Source organism: Pinus tabuliformis, chromosome X (genome assembly GCF_031772625.1).
Source record: "Pinus tabuliformis cultivar Carrire ecotype Pingquan chromosome X, CPIR1, whole genome shotgun sequence".
NCBI lineage: Eukaryota > Viridiplantae > Streptophyta > Pinopsida > Pinales > Pinaceae > Pinus > Pinus tabuliformis.
Window position 1 is genome coordinate 1,491,262,018 of NC_142308.1, and position 16,167 is coordinate 1,491,278,184.

At 39.1% G+C, this 16,167-nt stretch overlaps 1 protein-coding gene across 1 annotated transcript; it reads left to right on the top strand.

Annotated features, from left to right (window-relative positions):
- Positions 1–1,146: 1,146 nt before the first annotated feature.
- On the top strand, positions 1,147–7,097 carry LOC149145653 (uncharacterized). Its single transcript, XM_089452521.1, has 5 exons — positions 1,147–1,902; positions 2,026–2,716; positions 2,947–3,726; positions 3,937–4,539; positions 4,681–7,097. The coding sequence occupies exons 1-5, from the start codon at positions 1,147–1,149 to the stop codon at positions 7,095–7,097; spliced, it is 5,247 nt and encodes a 1,748-aa protein (XP_089308647.1).
- Positions 7,098–16,167: the final 9,070 nt, after the last annotated feature.

Here is a 16,167-nt window from a genome sequence, read left to right on the forward strand (position 1 = left end):
TATACACCAATCAAAGACTAAAATTTATTTTCAAAAAAGTTATGCCTTTTTTGCCCTTTTAATTAAATTCATTAATTAAAAAAATCATCTCAACAAGTGTCATATGAAATGAGTTATGGTTTTTGGGCATGTGGTATTGATGAGCCATGATATTGTAACTACAGATGGAGAATATCCATGGTAAAGTGCTATTGAAACTCCATGGTTAAGAATCTTGTTATAATTCAGTTAAGTTTTTTTTTTTTTTTTTGGGTTTAATAACTTGAGATGTGTAATGAAGTAAGTGTTTTCATGCTTAGTATGGATTGATGCCTATCGACATTTAATAGCTATTTAATTTTAGTTTATAAGATTATCCTAGTTTACTAAAATTAAAATATATGCTTTATCCATTTATAATTTTTATTTTAACTTAAATATATAAATTTTATAAAACTAATAATATTTTTTTTATATAAATTATTTTTAAACTTTTATTATTAAATTTAAATAAACAAAATGTAATTCACAATTCAATATAATAATATGTTTTATTTAATATTTTCCTACTTAATAAATATGTTTAACTTAATATTTACATTTTATTTTTCACTATTATATATGAAGGTGATGGTGAGTATATATATGAAGGGTGATGGTGAGTATATATATGAAGGTGATGGTGAGTATTGGAAGAATATTAAATAGAATATAATATTATAAGTTTTAGCTAATATTTTCTTCCATCTCACCCCACTTTAATAATAATAGTAATAATAGAAAGAAAATAATAATAATAGTAATTTAATTTTAATGTGTATGTATATTTCATTAATTTATAATTTTTTATATAAATTATTTTCATTATTATACAATTTAATATAATTAAAATATATAATAATACTAATAGCTTAAATGTGATGGCAAATCGGGAAAAATAGAATAATAATATTTTTTAAATTGATTTAATATTTTAATATGTATAGATATGGTATTTTTAATATAGAAAAATATATAAAAAATTGTAATTTAATATATTGCAATTTCGGTGAATGGTGAAAAAACGCTCTGATGCGAATTCCTGAACACTGCAGCCAAACCCTAACTAGCCGCCGCCCCTGACTGTTTACCCTGCTACAGCCGCCGCTCCCCTGCTGGTCGATAGCAATGGACATGGCGGGAGGAGGGGAGAGCTCTGCTCCCCCTCCAAAACACTCTGCGAGTTCTGACAATACCCAGCACTCTCAGCCTCTGCACCCTTCTGACGCTGGCCCAGATGCAGGACAAGGCGAAAATCGGAAAGCTGAGGCAAGGATTCATACGGCCCCGACAGAAGAAGATGAAGCTGACAAAGAGACCCATGATAAAGCCAAGGCGACTCAGCCTAAAGCAACCTCAGCCACTTGTATCCCAAAAGCTGCTGAACCCATCAAGGTGGACCTGCCCAGCCACCGCATCAATGGTGAAATCCAGTACATGCAAGATCATGCACTCATAGGAAAATTTTTAGGCTTCTGGCCTACGGAAAAAGCCTTACAAGGCTGGATAGCCTCAAAGTGGAAGCCCAAAGGACAAATAACTCTGCAACTAGGACCAAAGGGCTTCTTTACAGCTATATTTCACTGTGTGGAGGACAGAGTGAGGATATTCGAAGGAGGGCCGTACTTCTTCAACTCTTCAGGCCTCTATCTCACCGAATGGAAGCCCAGATTCAATCCCGACAAGGAGGATTTCAGTTGGGCACCCGTCTGGATCAGGATGTACTCCCTCCCTGCAGAATACTGGAAAGAAGAAACACTGGCGGACATAGGCAACAAACTGGGCACCTTCATCCGAGTTGCAGCGGAGACAAAAACTCGCAAGTACACCTCATATGCTAGGATCTGCGTCCAGATGCATCTGACCAAAGCCCTCGCGGATACGGTAAAGCTCTATCACGATGATTATGAATGGACTCAACCTTTAGATTATGAACATATTCCCTTCCGCTGTCGTAAGTGTCATGAGCACGGCCACCTATTCCGTGACTGTCCTTTAAATTCCCAGTCCAAAGCAGCTGCTGTTGTCTCTGATATAGACTCTGAAGGTTTCATCAAAATCCCCAACCGCCGCAGGCATGCCAAAAAGAGTCAGCCAGTTATTGACAACACTCTCAAAGCGGACCATCAGAACAAATTCTCTGTTCTTGCAACGCATGAAAAAAATGATCATCCCAGTTCTGAATCCCCTCACAAACCCTCTGCGCCATCTTCCTCCCTCCCTCACTCAGATCCCTTGCAGTCCTCTGACCCTGATCCAATGAAACCCACTCCCAGCCCTTCTTTGGAGAAAGGTAAATCCATATCAAGATTCAGTCCCCTCTCGTTCTCTAAAGAGCAAACCTCAGTGGATAATGAGCAGCAGGACGCCGATATGGAAACCGATACTACTCTGGCTCTCAGGCTTCAGCAAGAAGCGGATGAGGAAGTTCTAGGTGAAACTACTGTTATGGAAGAAGATCAAGCGGATGTCACTATTGATGGATTAGATATCTTTACACTTGAGGCAGCATGCAAACAAAAAGAATACAACTCCATCCAACCTTGGCAAATCGACAAGCTGGAAGGAGTCCTAGCCAAGGCGCAGCATAATAAAAGCCTGGGCATCCAGGGAGGCAGTCCATGGGATGGAAAAAAGTTACTCAAGGATCTCAAGAAAAGGGGACGAAAGACAGACCTCCAGCGCACCATAGCAATAGGTGAAATACTTATGGAATCAGGGCGATTCCCTAAGTTGACAAAGTTCTACAAACCCAAATCACAGTTTACATGAAGTTAATATCATGGAATGTGAGAGGACTCAACAGTCCCTCAAAACACAGAATGATCAAACATTTGATTCAGCAAGAAAAACCAACCATAGTTTTTCTGCAAGAAACCAAAAGCAACACTGATGCTATTGAACGAATCCGTGGCAAAGTTTGGGCAGGAAGCAGGGCCATCTCTGTTGATGCCTCCGGAGCCTCAGGTGGTTTAGCTATCCTATGGAACCCTCAGATCATCACATTATATGACTTCCACGCCACACTCCATCTCATTCAAGCCTCATTCCACCTCGTGGGCACCGGCATACATGGTCATCTCACAAATGTTTATTTTCCTCAATTAGTTCAGCAAAAAATAGAACTTCTGGAAACGCTCGCTCTTCTCAATGAAAACAGACAATTCCCGCTATGGATCGGGGGCGGCGACTTCAACATAATAACTTCCATGGCAGAGAAACAGGGAGGCCGAATCGGGCTCGACAGTGACAGTGAAAGCCTCAAAGATTTCATTCAAACCAATCACCTCATGGACATTCCTACCTCTAATGGAATTTTCACATGGACAAACAAACGACGAGGCATTCAACACATAGCCTCCCGCCTTGACAGATTCTTTCTCTCTGACAATGCAATCCATCTAGGAGGGGATTTCAATGCTTCCATCCTTCCCCATGGCGGGTCTGATCACTGGCCAATTTTGCTACAATGGTCCAGACCAGGCAATCAATGCAACAGACCCTTCAGATTTGAAGCGTTCTGGCTCACAAATGCCACTTTCAGAAAGGTAGTCAGCGACGCTTGGGCAGCCTACATTCCGCCGCAGGGGGCCAAAATGTATCAATTCCAACAAAAGCTAAAAAATCTGAAATATGTCCTCAAAGTCTGGAATCGCACAAGTTTTGGCAACATTCAGGAGAAGCGTTCCCAATTAGAGCAGCAAATGAGTAAACTCCAACAAAATCTCATTCTCCAAGGCAGAACAGAAGAACAAGCACAACAGGAACAGGAACTTTGGAACCAAATCGAAGAACGCAGGAAGCAAGAAGAAATACTCTGGCGGCAAAAATCGAGAATCAACTGGCTCAAAGAAGGGGAGAAGAATACAAAATTCTTTCACAAGACCACCATTCAAAGGCGAATGCATAATAATATAGCGTTCATCAACAACCAACAAGGCGAAAGAATTGAAAAGCATGAGGACATGGAAAAGGAATTCACAGGGTATTTTAAGGAAATCTTAACGGAGCCCATTGAGAACAGGGAAGCAGCAATCCGGGCCATCACGCAGCACATTCCAAGCATCATAACTGAGGATCACAACAACAGATTACTCCAGCCCACGACCCTGCAAGAAGTTGAAGAAGCCATGGCTCAACTCAAGGACGGAAAAGCGCCTGGTCCCGATGGCTTCACGGCCAATTTTTTCCACGAATTCTGGGACCTCATCAAGAATGAAGTATGGAATCTGGTTGAAGAATCCAGAAGTATGCATTGGATCCTCCCGTCCCTCAATACCACCTTTCTAGCTCTGGTTCCCAAAGGTGAAGAACCCAATAGGCCGGAAAACTTTAGACCTATCGCACTTTGCAATGTCATATACAAGCTAATCTCAAAGGTTATTGCAAACAGGCTCAAACCTCTCCTACCCCTGCTCATATCTCCGGAACAGACAGGATATGTGGAAGGACGGCAGATTATGGATGGAATCATACTATCAAATGAGGTTATACACTCTTTAAAGATCCTCAAGAAATCAGGTATGATTCTAAAACTCGACCTCTCCAAAGCTTTTGATAAGCTTAGTTGGAATTTTATTCAAAAAATGCTTCTAGCCTTTGGATTCAGTGCAACATGGACCAGGTGGATCATGAATCTTATTACCTCCCCTAGCTTTTCAGTTCTTTTGAATGGATCTCCCTCTTCTCCCTTTCGGCCCTCCCGTGGCATAAGACAAGGGGATCCTCTCTCTCCTTTTCTCTTTGTTTTAATGGCTGAGGGTCTCAGCAGACTACTCAAAGCAGCTATAGCCTCTCACAAGCTTAAAGGTATTTCAATACATGGTCTCAATCCGCTGTCCCATCAACAATTCGTGGACGACACCATGTTATTTGGCCATCCATCCTCAAAAGAAGCCTCTATGTTTAAATCGCTCCTCTCCCTCTACTCCGATGCTTCTGGTACCTCCATCAATGCCTCCAAGTCGCAGCTTTTCTTTTTCAATACCCCCCCCTCCACACAAAGGAATATTGCCAGAATCTTGGGATTCACCATTTCCCATCTGCCTTCTAAATATCTTGGAGCACCCCTCTCAGCTTCAGCTATTAAAAACGCTTCATGGAGATCCCTCCTTGACAGGCTGGAATCAAAACTCTCTTCGTGGACCTTTCGTGCTCTCAACATGGCAGGTAGATTGGTCTTGATCAAGTCTGTCCTTCAAGCTATGCCGCTGTACCTCTTCTCCACCCTGGCAGCTCCAAAATGGGTCCTCAAAGCCATTCGCAACTTACAGCGCAACTTCCTCTGGGGCTCCACGGGCAGAAATCGAAAATGGGCCCTTGTGAATTGGAAAGATGTGTGCAAACTCAAAACAGAGGGCGGACTAGGGCTTCGAGATCCACTTCAAAGTAACAACACTATGGGAGCCCGACTGTGGTGGAACTGGCTCTCCAAGCCTCATTCACCTTGGGCTCGCTTATGGCAAGCAAAGTATGCTATGGGAAGTCAATGGCAAGATCTAATCAGAATCAACTCCAGCGCCCAAGGCTCTCCAATCTGGAATGCAGCTAAGATACACAGCCGTTTCATACAGGAACATAGTTTTTGGGAAATACACTCTGGCACGTCAGCTAAGTTCTGGGAGGATTCGTGGCAGCAGCTTCCCAAGCTGGCAAATCTATTCCAGATGCCACTCTGGCAATCGTATATGCAGCAAGAAAACCTCATTCAAGTGCAACAATTCTGGCAGCAAACGCAGCATCAAGACTACCAAACATGGAGACCCGCAAACAGCTGGCAAAGGGACTGGGAAGGCGAAACATACTCAGACTTGGACCAGGAACTCACACAACGCAGAATACGCTACTCCAACCAGCAGGACAAGCTCAGATGGGGTCACAAGCACAAAGGCACATTCACCACTAAAGAAGCACATCAGCTGCGCTACTCAAACAACCAAGAGAATCAAGACCAAATCTGGGCACGAGTCTGGCTTCCAGGGCTTTGGCCCAAAATTTCAACCTTCCTATGGTTGCTCAGTAAAAGGCGTATACTTACTTGGGATAACTTGATAAAACGAGGATTCATTGGGCCCTCTAGATGCCCAAACTGCAATCTTCACACTGAGACAATCAACCATCTAATGGAGTCCTGTCCACTAGCAAAGCAGCTCTGGGAGAGGGTGGAGTACTGCAATAAAAGAGCAGCACCAAGAGGCGAGGATGTAACGGACAATATTAGGAACTGGGACAAGAACCCATTCCGAAGCCAACTCCTCAATACCTTATGGGATCTTATTCCAGGTTTTCTGTACTGGCTTCTCTGGAAAGAGCGTAACTCACGCATCTTCAACAATACCTCCCGGACAATAGACGCTCTGTGGCTTATCTACAAAAGAAATATCCAGGAAACCTTAGCCATAAGAACCTGGTTTGACACTGATATGCCAGAAGTGCAACAAGAAAGGGATATTTTTAAAGAATGGAATCTTGACCTTTCAACCTTTGCAAAGGTCATCACACGTCCCCCTCGCAGCCCCACCTCCCCGTCCTCATGGTCCCCACCAGCTCTCAACTCTTTCAAGCTCAACTTTGATGGAGCAGCAAAGGGTAATCCTGGTCCGGCAGGTTATGGAGGAATCATAAGAAGTCATACAGGCGCACCCATGCACATCTATTATGGCTCTCTCGGCAAAGATACTAATAATGTAGCGGAAATGGAAGGACTTTGGCAAGGGATCTGTTTCGCAGAGCAACTTCACTTCTTTCCACTTGAGGTAGAAGGCGATTCTCTCATCCTAATCAATGCAGCCAAGAAAATCCAAGCAGGAACAACAGCGGACAAAGTAGCAACCAGCTGGAGACTTTTGAGCAGGTTGGAATCCTTGGAAGCAAAGCTTACAAATCCACATAGCCTTACCTTTCAGCATGTGCGAAGAACAGCAAATCAGGTAGCCGATAGATTGGCTAACCAAGGAGTCTCTCAGACATCAACATACTTTTCAGGTCCCCTGGACATAGTTGAAGATGAACAACTCAAAAAAGACTGCATCACTTTGGTGCAAAAGGATCTTTCCCCCCCGGATGCGGGTGGTTGTTAGATACATAAGGCTCATGGCTTGTCAGCAGGGCATGTGTCCGCCCGGACAAGCCACGTACACCAGGAGGACTCGCCCTAACTATTCCAGCATGCAGCATTTAAGGAGGGGAGTTATGGTTCACTGCAGAGACGTCCCTTCGACATTCACTGCTCGCCTTGAGAAACGGAACATGGCGCTTCATAGCCGGAAGTTCTCAGACATTCTCCCGCATTTCTCATTTGCTCATGTTCTTGTCTTGAGGGAAGTGGCGGAGGCTCATTGTTTCGGCTCTCATTCAGGCTGTGAGAGCGACTGTGATGGTTTAGAGGCCATAGACTTGGGCAATTGGAGAGCATACGGGCAGTCTGGTTGTGAACCTGGGAGATTGGCGGAGTTGCAAACCTGCCATCCACAGTCTGGTTGGGGGATTGGGCGTCTAGTTCAGAGGGACAATCCGTGTGTGCACACTCGCCACCCGCTCATTTTCAGTATGCAGGGTGAACGCCAAAGGGGAACAAGTCGGCGTGGCAGCTTCAGTGGAAGAGCCCCTTCTCCCTCTTCCTCAATTGAGGAATCTTCTGAACGCAGAAGACCGTGGGGAAGGCCCCCGGGCAGAGGAAGAATGGCGGAACCTCCAGAGAGAATGGAATGTGGGCACACTGAGCACCCAATGGTAAGATACCGCCTTCCATGTACTTTGTCCAATTCCACTTTCTTCGTAACTGTTTCAGTGGAGCATTGCAGCAATCCGTGGGGTGAAGATGAAGCTCCTCGTGCCAACCCTCCGCGTTTTCCTGGGATTGTTCCCACAGTGGACATGGAATTGCCCGCCATAGATATGCTGAGGCCTGTACATGATCCTGGAGCAGGCCCGAGTGAACCTGTGCAGCGCAATGCTGGTAAGGCTATACTCCAGCCTCCCTGCTGCAAGATGGAGGATGAACCGCAGACTACGGAAGAAGATTAGCATGCCCAGCTCGCGCTCCAGGTTTCACTGCACGAATTTTTCTCTCTGTCAGCTCCCTTCGCGATCATATATGTGTCTGCACTTTGTCACTATGTACCTCTGTCCATCTCTGTTATGGTGTCGGTTATCTGTTATCTCTGTCATGGTGTCGATGTCCTCCATGTGTTTCTGTTGTTTCAGTCTCCTAGTGCTACAGTCCATGTGTCGGTTACATGAGTGTCACTCAGGTTTCCATCTTTTGTAATCCTGGAATGAATACTCCCGAGTTTACTGTCTGTCCCAGGACAAGTTTTACAGGGCCTCGGCCCTGTTGTAATACTGCTGATGTAATTTTGCTCTTGCTGTAATATAATAGCTCAGTCTTATTTAGAAAAAAAAAAAATATAGAAAAATATATATAATTTTTAATACAGAGTGCAAAGATAGAAAAGTGAAAATGAATAAATATTAGTCTTAATTTAAGTCCTTGACACATACGGGAAGAGATGAATACTGCTTAGACCATGACAATACATCAGAGGAACCTGTCTGCTTGATTCCGATGTCGGTGAAATACTTAGTTGCCAGCTCCCAAGACTGTCGCAGCTGATGAGGCAGACCAAGTGCATCAAATCTTCTGGCTCAGCCCTCTCCAATCTTACCTTTTATTTTCTGGAAAGAAGCTTGCCCGCTCAAGGCAATTTTATTCTCCTGGCTGGTCTTCTTCAACCGGAACCTCACATGGGAGGTCCTCCGAAGGAAAGGATGGTCTGGACCTAGCAGATGTGTAATGTGTGGACAAGCGTCTGAATCCAATATCCACATGTTTTTCCAGTGCCCTGCATCAGCTCTTATCTAGCATGAGCTCTCTTCATCTCATGGTTTTTCTCTTCAGGTATTCTCTTCTGTTCATGAGGCTTTTAAGTGGTGGAGTACCCAACGCCCTGAATGGCGTTCCTTATTTATCGCCACATGTTGGTGCCTTTGGAAGTGGAGGAATGCCTGTATTTTTCAGGACTCCATGACTCCTATCTCCTCCACATTGGTGCACATTACAGCTATTCTCCAGCCTGCTCAATGATGGCTCTGATCTATGCTGATCCTTTCCTTTCTTGGAAGACAACCTATTCTTGTTTTTGATTTATGGGGTCTATGCATATGATATTGTTCTGCATATATCTTCGACTATGTCCCAGATTTCAGCTTGATCCAGGCTCCTGCTATTTTCTGCATTTAAAGTCCTGAATGCTGTCATGTAATCGCTCATTATATCTTCTTAATATAATACTATTCTGATTTTCTTTCTGAAAAAAAAATATTAGTCTTAATTTATTTTATTTTTCAATTAATTTTTTAATAACACTTTTAGTAATATAGATTTATTTTAATTTTGACTTTATAAAGTATAAAGGGGAATTTAATATTTTAAGATGTAAATCTTTTTTTCACTATAAAATTTCAAAAAAGATATACACTTTAGATTTAATTCGTATAAACACATGGTAAAATTAATATAGATTTATATTATATATAAATTTCACATCTGTATATGTAAAAAATTTCTTATTTTTAAGTTTATTAAAATCTTAGTCATACATATAATCATATATATATTAGCTTGACATTTTCCTTGAACATGTCTTATCATTTTTATAATTTAATTTTTACTCTAATGTGTATAACATTAATTATATATAATTTAAAAGATGATGGTAAGTATTAAATTTTTATATTTATTAATTAAATTTAAATATGAAAATTTGAAACAACATAATTATGAACATTATTATTTTAATTGATATACAAAATAGATAATATCTACATCATAATAAACAACACTTTTACTAATTAATACTAATAATTTAAAATATAATATATTATTTTTGGATAAAAAAAAAATCTTTTACAATTTAAATGAAGTGAAAAAACTAGAGTCCTATTTTATTATATAATTTTGAAAATTAAAAATAAAAATAAAAAAAATTGTTAGTAATTTATCAAATATTTTACCATTTAGATTAAGTGAAAAAGCTACATATTGGCAGGAGTCCTATTTTATTATATAATATCCAAGTTTTTCTAATAATTTTTATTAATAGTTTATAAGCGAGTAAATTTCCACTTTTATAAGATATTTTGAAGAAGTTGCAAATAAAGAAAGCGTTTTAAAACACAAATCGAGCTGATTAGAAATAATTTAAATCTTACTCCACGATTAAGAACATAATTAGGCACGTAAGTAATATCCACCCAAAACCCACTATCTCTTTCTTTTTTTTCAGAAGAAAAAAAACATCATAGCTTTATATTAAGGATATATAAAGGTCTTGGATACATAAACTCAGAAAGACTGATACGGCTTGGATGCCCAGACCTCATTCATATTGATGCATGACAATTCCATACCGGCAAACTAATGCCTACCATCATTTTCAGAAAGACCCGGATCAGGAGAGCGACAGAAGAGCATATGAGAAGAGACTAAAACTTCTCCCGGATTAATAGAGATGTGACCCAAAACTTTACAAACTATACCAAAAAAGAAAATCCATCAAGTACAATAAGATGAGAGCAGTTGCGCCCAGCCTACTATAAGAGGAACCATGTTCAAAAAGAGCAAGTGACATTCAGGGACAGAGTCCGCTTGCAGATCTAAAATCACGACATCAAAAGAGAAACATATTTTTGCAGAAAGTTGTTAATGGTAGGACACATGACAGGCCAGAATACGCTGGAAGATAGCCTGGATAGGCTCCTTAGAGTCTTGGAAAGTGTGTGCATTCCTCCAGTTCCATAGATGCCAGCAGGTGATTATGAACAGCGATCTCCTAGAGAGGGGTTGCCCACTCCACCAAAAAAAGCCTTCCTGAACAGAAGAGAAACAGATGTGAGGGAAAATTATTTAAAAAAATTATTTAGTTTTCACATTACATAAAACAACCAGGCTGAACGATTTGGCCATTTACGGTCTGTTGTAATTTGGATTACCCACTTACTGAATGTCGTGACTCTATCCTTAAATGCTTCTTTATTGAATAGAACCAATACTATTTTAATGAGAATTAAATTTCTTACCAAATAAATACTCTCAACCATTAATCTGAACATCATAATTTTTCTTTTATAAACAATTATATTTTTAACTCGTTAAACAATTATATGTTTAACTCGTTAAATAAATACCATTTATTTTTATATTTATTAGGTCGAACTTATTAGTCCCTGCCTGGACTATAGCGATCGATTGATCGTTGACTCTGCATTAATTCATCTTTTGACCGATTTTTTTTCCGCCTAAACATATTTTAACCAAAGTTTAATGCTGACAATGTGATTCACTGAAATTTTAACCAAAGTTTTCCTTTGAAAAATATTGTACCTCTTATTGCGGCCTTCACGTGGCCCGAGACAAAAATATTGTGGTAACTTTGTTTTATACAAAGTTTTCTGGCACCCTGCAGCAGTGATTTTTTCGTGCCTTCATTTTGCAAGAAGCAATACCATTTTATCCAAAGTTCTATCATTTTATATACTGTTGCCAATTTCTTTACATCAAAGTTTTTGCAATTTATTTATATCGCAGCGTTTGAAATCTTTTATGCAAATTTTTTAAGTCTCCACTGGCTGCATGCCGGCCACCTGCATGTTCTTCGGGCCACTTGTCACCTCCTATATCTCCTGTCCTGTATTCGTTCCACGCAATAAACAATACATGCTCATTCCTCTTGCCCCTCCATGCTCATGTTAGCCCATTGTTCTCTGCAATAGTTGAGCCAGTCGTTGCCTGTCCAGAGAAAGAAATGGCGAGATAAACAATGAGATAAACGCATGGTTCAATAATAATTCGCTCTCGCAGAAGGAACCTGGAACCTTACACTATCTCCCGGAGTCAAATTATTATGTGAAATGATGGCTGCAGATGGCTTCTTTCTTCTGCAATTCTTAAGGTATGGTTTCCTTTTCACTGGAATTTTAAAGTTAGGCCAAACAAGCCCCCTTTTAAAAATTACAAGTAACATATATCCATTATATCTCTGATTTCTGATTTAGTGTTACAAGGATAGAATTGTTGTAGCTACATATTCAATGTATACTTTTCTATTTTTTTCAACCATGAAGATCTACTTGTAATTGTTTTTTTAAAGCATAACTCTGTTAACACCAGAACTTTATTTTTTTTTGGTTCATTTTAAGGGAATTCTCCAGGGCGTATGGCTCTCGCTTGACGTTCTTGGCTATCAGGTATACAGATCCAAAATATGTGCAATTGCAAGAGTTATTTGCATTTGCAGTTCGGGAAGATATTATTAAGCTAGAAAATCAAATACCTGTATTTGCGCTATGGAGGATCCTTCAATGGGAGCTAGCTATACTTTCAGATTTATATTAAGAAATCATAAAAGATCTTGAAAGCCAGACCTTTAATAGTCGATATCTAGTCATCAAGATCAATCGATGCTATCTCCTGCAATGGGTTTTAGGTGCAGGTCAAGACCTCAACTCAACTCTAAGACTGGCTTGGCACAATCTCTGCCCTTTTCCGAATATGCGTGACAGCCCTGATTCGCATGTATCAGCCGGGGGAACATTGAAAAAGAATTCACATCTATTGGAATTTCTGTATGAAAATATCATCTGCTCTTTTCATTCCACAGATCGTACTAAATGCGATCGAAGGAAGAAGAAGATGAATTGCGGCATCACTCTCCCATCGGCGGGAGAACTCAAAAAGAAAGGAGTGACGTTCGTTGCAGACGTAAAGCTTCTCAACAGAATTCGTTTTGATAGCAGAACTGGCACGTTTCACTTGCCCAAAGCTGAAATAAACAAGAGAACAGTGGTTTTAATGGAGAATCTGGTGGCTTTCGAGGCACTGGCCCGGAAAGAGGAAACAAAACCGCTAAAGACTTATATGGACCTGATGGAATGCTTGATAACCACATCTGCGGACGTTGATGTGCTCATAGATAGTGATCATCGACGAAGGCTCGTGCCCCTACGAAGTGGCGAGTGTCTGGAAAGGAATTGGGGAAGGACTGGACAGAGGTGAATATGAAGCAATCCACAACGTTATTGACGAGGTTGCAACCTTCTACGTCAGTTACGATTACAGAATAATGTATGGTGTTGTCAAGGAAAAGTATTTGCCCAGGAGATGGCTAGTCTTGACTTTGATCATAGGATGTATCCTGTTAATTTTGAGTGTATTCCAAACTATTTTCGCCTGGAAGCAACTCCGCCTTCAACAACTGAGTATGAAAATGGTATAATCATACTCAGCTCCCCAGGGATTCCTTGTACGATAACCCCAAAGAATCCAAAATAGCAGTGACTTCTGTTGTCACAAGTTAGTTATTATGTCCTATCGTATCAGAATTATCTCTGAGAGTTTTATTTTCAATAATCTCTTTAGCAGTGGCTCTTTTTTATTGCTACCAGGATTTATTAATTCAAGTTTTGGTTTTCAGTATGTATGTTTACTTTTCCGTTAGTATAAACACAGGCCTGGTGCTTTCAGCGAGTTGACTGCAATGAGCTACATGTTGTAGACTGGGCAATAAAATCCATGGTTTGCTTTGCACACAGGTCTGAGAATGATCCAAATTTACTATCCATTTAGTTACTTTTTCTAATAGTAAGACTGTATCACTTTATTACTCTTGGCACTAGCACTGACCTCACTTTCCTGCGGGGAAGATCTGAAAATAAATCCAAGTTAGATAGATTCTATTTTTGTGAAGTGTTTTGAAGTATAGGGCTTTCATAAAGTTATGATGTTTATGTTTAAAACATTAAGTTGAATTTAGGTTAGAGTTAGTTTATATCTTGGTTTAAGAAATAATATGGTTAATAATTCGATAATGGTTTCAAGATTGTGTTAAATTCAACAGAGAGTTCAGAGAATTTTGAGGAATTTTTTCGTGCTATCTCTATAATATGTTTTATGAAAAATAAAAATACATTAATTTTTTAATAATTTATATTGATTTAAATAAATATTTATTTTTTATAGAGTAAATTTTTATTGTATTTTTTTTTTGAGTTTTTACAAATTTTTGTTTAGAATTTTTGCTTAGAATTTTGATATATATATATATATATATATATAGATTCAACATTTTAAAGATTTTTGAGGAACTTATTATTGAATCCGTATAAAATTATAAACAAATTAAATCGAAAAATAAACCAAATATATATATACTTTTCAAAAAATCACATATGTTTTTAACTATAATTATTATTACTTTAAAATTAATTAATATAATGTATTTAAATAATTAGTTTGTAAAATATTTTAAATAAATTTATATAAATTATTTAATTTTTATTATAATTATTATTATTTTAAAAATAATTAATATTATCTAGGTAAATAAAAACATTTATGTTACATTGCATTGTAATGTCTCTCTACTCAAGATTATCTTACCTTCAATGAATATGAGGTATGAAACTAACTAAAAATCACATACGATAGAGGCATTTTAACCCAATGAAGTCCAAAATAATTGTTTAGAGAATAACTACCCTATCTCGTTGCCGAGTTCGCCCGGTACCTTCTAGGCACAACTCCACACCGAAGCACCTGCACCACAAAAGACAAGGCAAGCGAGGTAAAGCAACACGAGAACCAGTACAAATATGAAAAAATTTGCAACTTGTGCCATAGACCACCACGAATATTTCAGGTTTGCCAAAGGGTTCTATAGTTCATGTTTCCAGTCTTTCGGCATCACAAGGGTTTCTTTTATGTAGTATGACCGCATCGTGCCCATTTATTAATATTGAGGCTTACAATGAGAACACCAGCCGACAGGCCCAAATTGGATAGCTCAGGTCAGGTAATTCTGTTTTCTGTAACAAGGGTTAATATTGCGTATGTTTGTTTGGGAATTAATCCCTCTTTTTGGTCACAGAGTGATAATTTAATGACTTTTTCTTTGTAATGGCTCTTGATGTAGGTAAAGTTTATCCAAGGTTCGATACGTACCAAGCGGTCTCTGGCTATCCGATTTTGCAAGCTAAGGATTTTGGGGCTGCCTACTGTTTTACAATTTCATGTTGTTCCTAATTTTCCTATCTTCCTACTGCGAATTCCACGACAATAATTTGACTTCGCTTGATTTCAATAACCTTTAAAAGTATAATCTGACCTTACGGTTGTCTCTTATAACCTGTGATTCACTTTATGACTATTATGTTTTCGATTGACCACTAACTCTGAGCTATGCACTGATGTTCAGCATTGGTTAGTGTTCTTTGGGAAGGAATAACTTCTAAAAAATCTGTCATTGAGGGTTTCTTTTCTATCTCATGACTTTTATTCCTCGAATGCCAGGTTCTCAAGAGACTGTTTTTTTTTTCTTTTTGAGCGTTTTGTAACCATGACCAAAACCCAGTTCATGGGTTGTCGAATTGTTAGGGTTTCATACTATTAAAAGTTTGTTTCTTTCTGTTTTTTCGCATTGTTCTGTCGAAAATAATTTTAAATAAATTGTTGTTATAAGACCCTTGCGATCTAGAGTTCAACTTTCAGAGTTTATTGTGTTTGTTTCCCTAGTTTCTAAAATAGTTGTTCCCTTTCTAATCCAGTGATTTAGTTGTATGTAATTACATCTCGCTATTTGAGATTTGAAGCCCTCCCTGGTTCTTTTAGTCAGAAACTGGATATTTTCCTATTTTTGCCTTGTTTATCTGTTGCCATTGTCATCAACATAGGATCATAAAATCATTTGACTAGCAAGTATAATCTTATATCGGTTTTTAAATTTTAAAAGTGTATCATACAAATTGAAATTGGGAATAGAAGTATTATAATGTAAAATAGTAAAATAAAACAATAATTGACAGCAACTGTTGAAACTGAGGGAAAATAAGAGTACGCTTACCTGGTTTGTCAGATGCAACTTGTGATGATGTACATGGACCATATTCAGACACTCTTCTTCTTTTCTGCATGGCAGAGTCTCCCAGCGTGATGACAAGGCCATCAGTTCTTGAATTTTGACTACTCACATTGTCTTGTTTTCTACACTGTAATTTTGCCAGTTGCCCTGTTCTTCTCCCTTGATATTTCCTTAAGCCTCTGAGCAATGTTGCTAATTCTGTCTTTGAATTCCCTATCGGTCTTTTCTTCTAAGG

What these genes read in the sequence shown, in the direction of transcription:
- LOC149145653 (XM_089452521.1), top strand. Translation starts at nt 1,147, where the DNA reads ATGGACATGGCGGGAGGAGGGGAGAGCTCTGCTCCCCCTCCAAAACAC. An exon ending in CCAATTAGAGCAGCAAATGA is followed by an intron (nt 3,727 to 3,936) that starts GTAAACTCCAAC and finishes ATAATAATATAG; the next exon opens with CGTTCATCAACAACCAACAA. An exon ending in AAAGATCCTCAAGAAATCAG is followed by an intron (nt 4,540 to 4,680) that starts GTATGATTCTAA and finishes CTAGCTTTTCAG; the next exon opens with TTCTTTTGAATGGATCTCCC.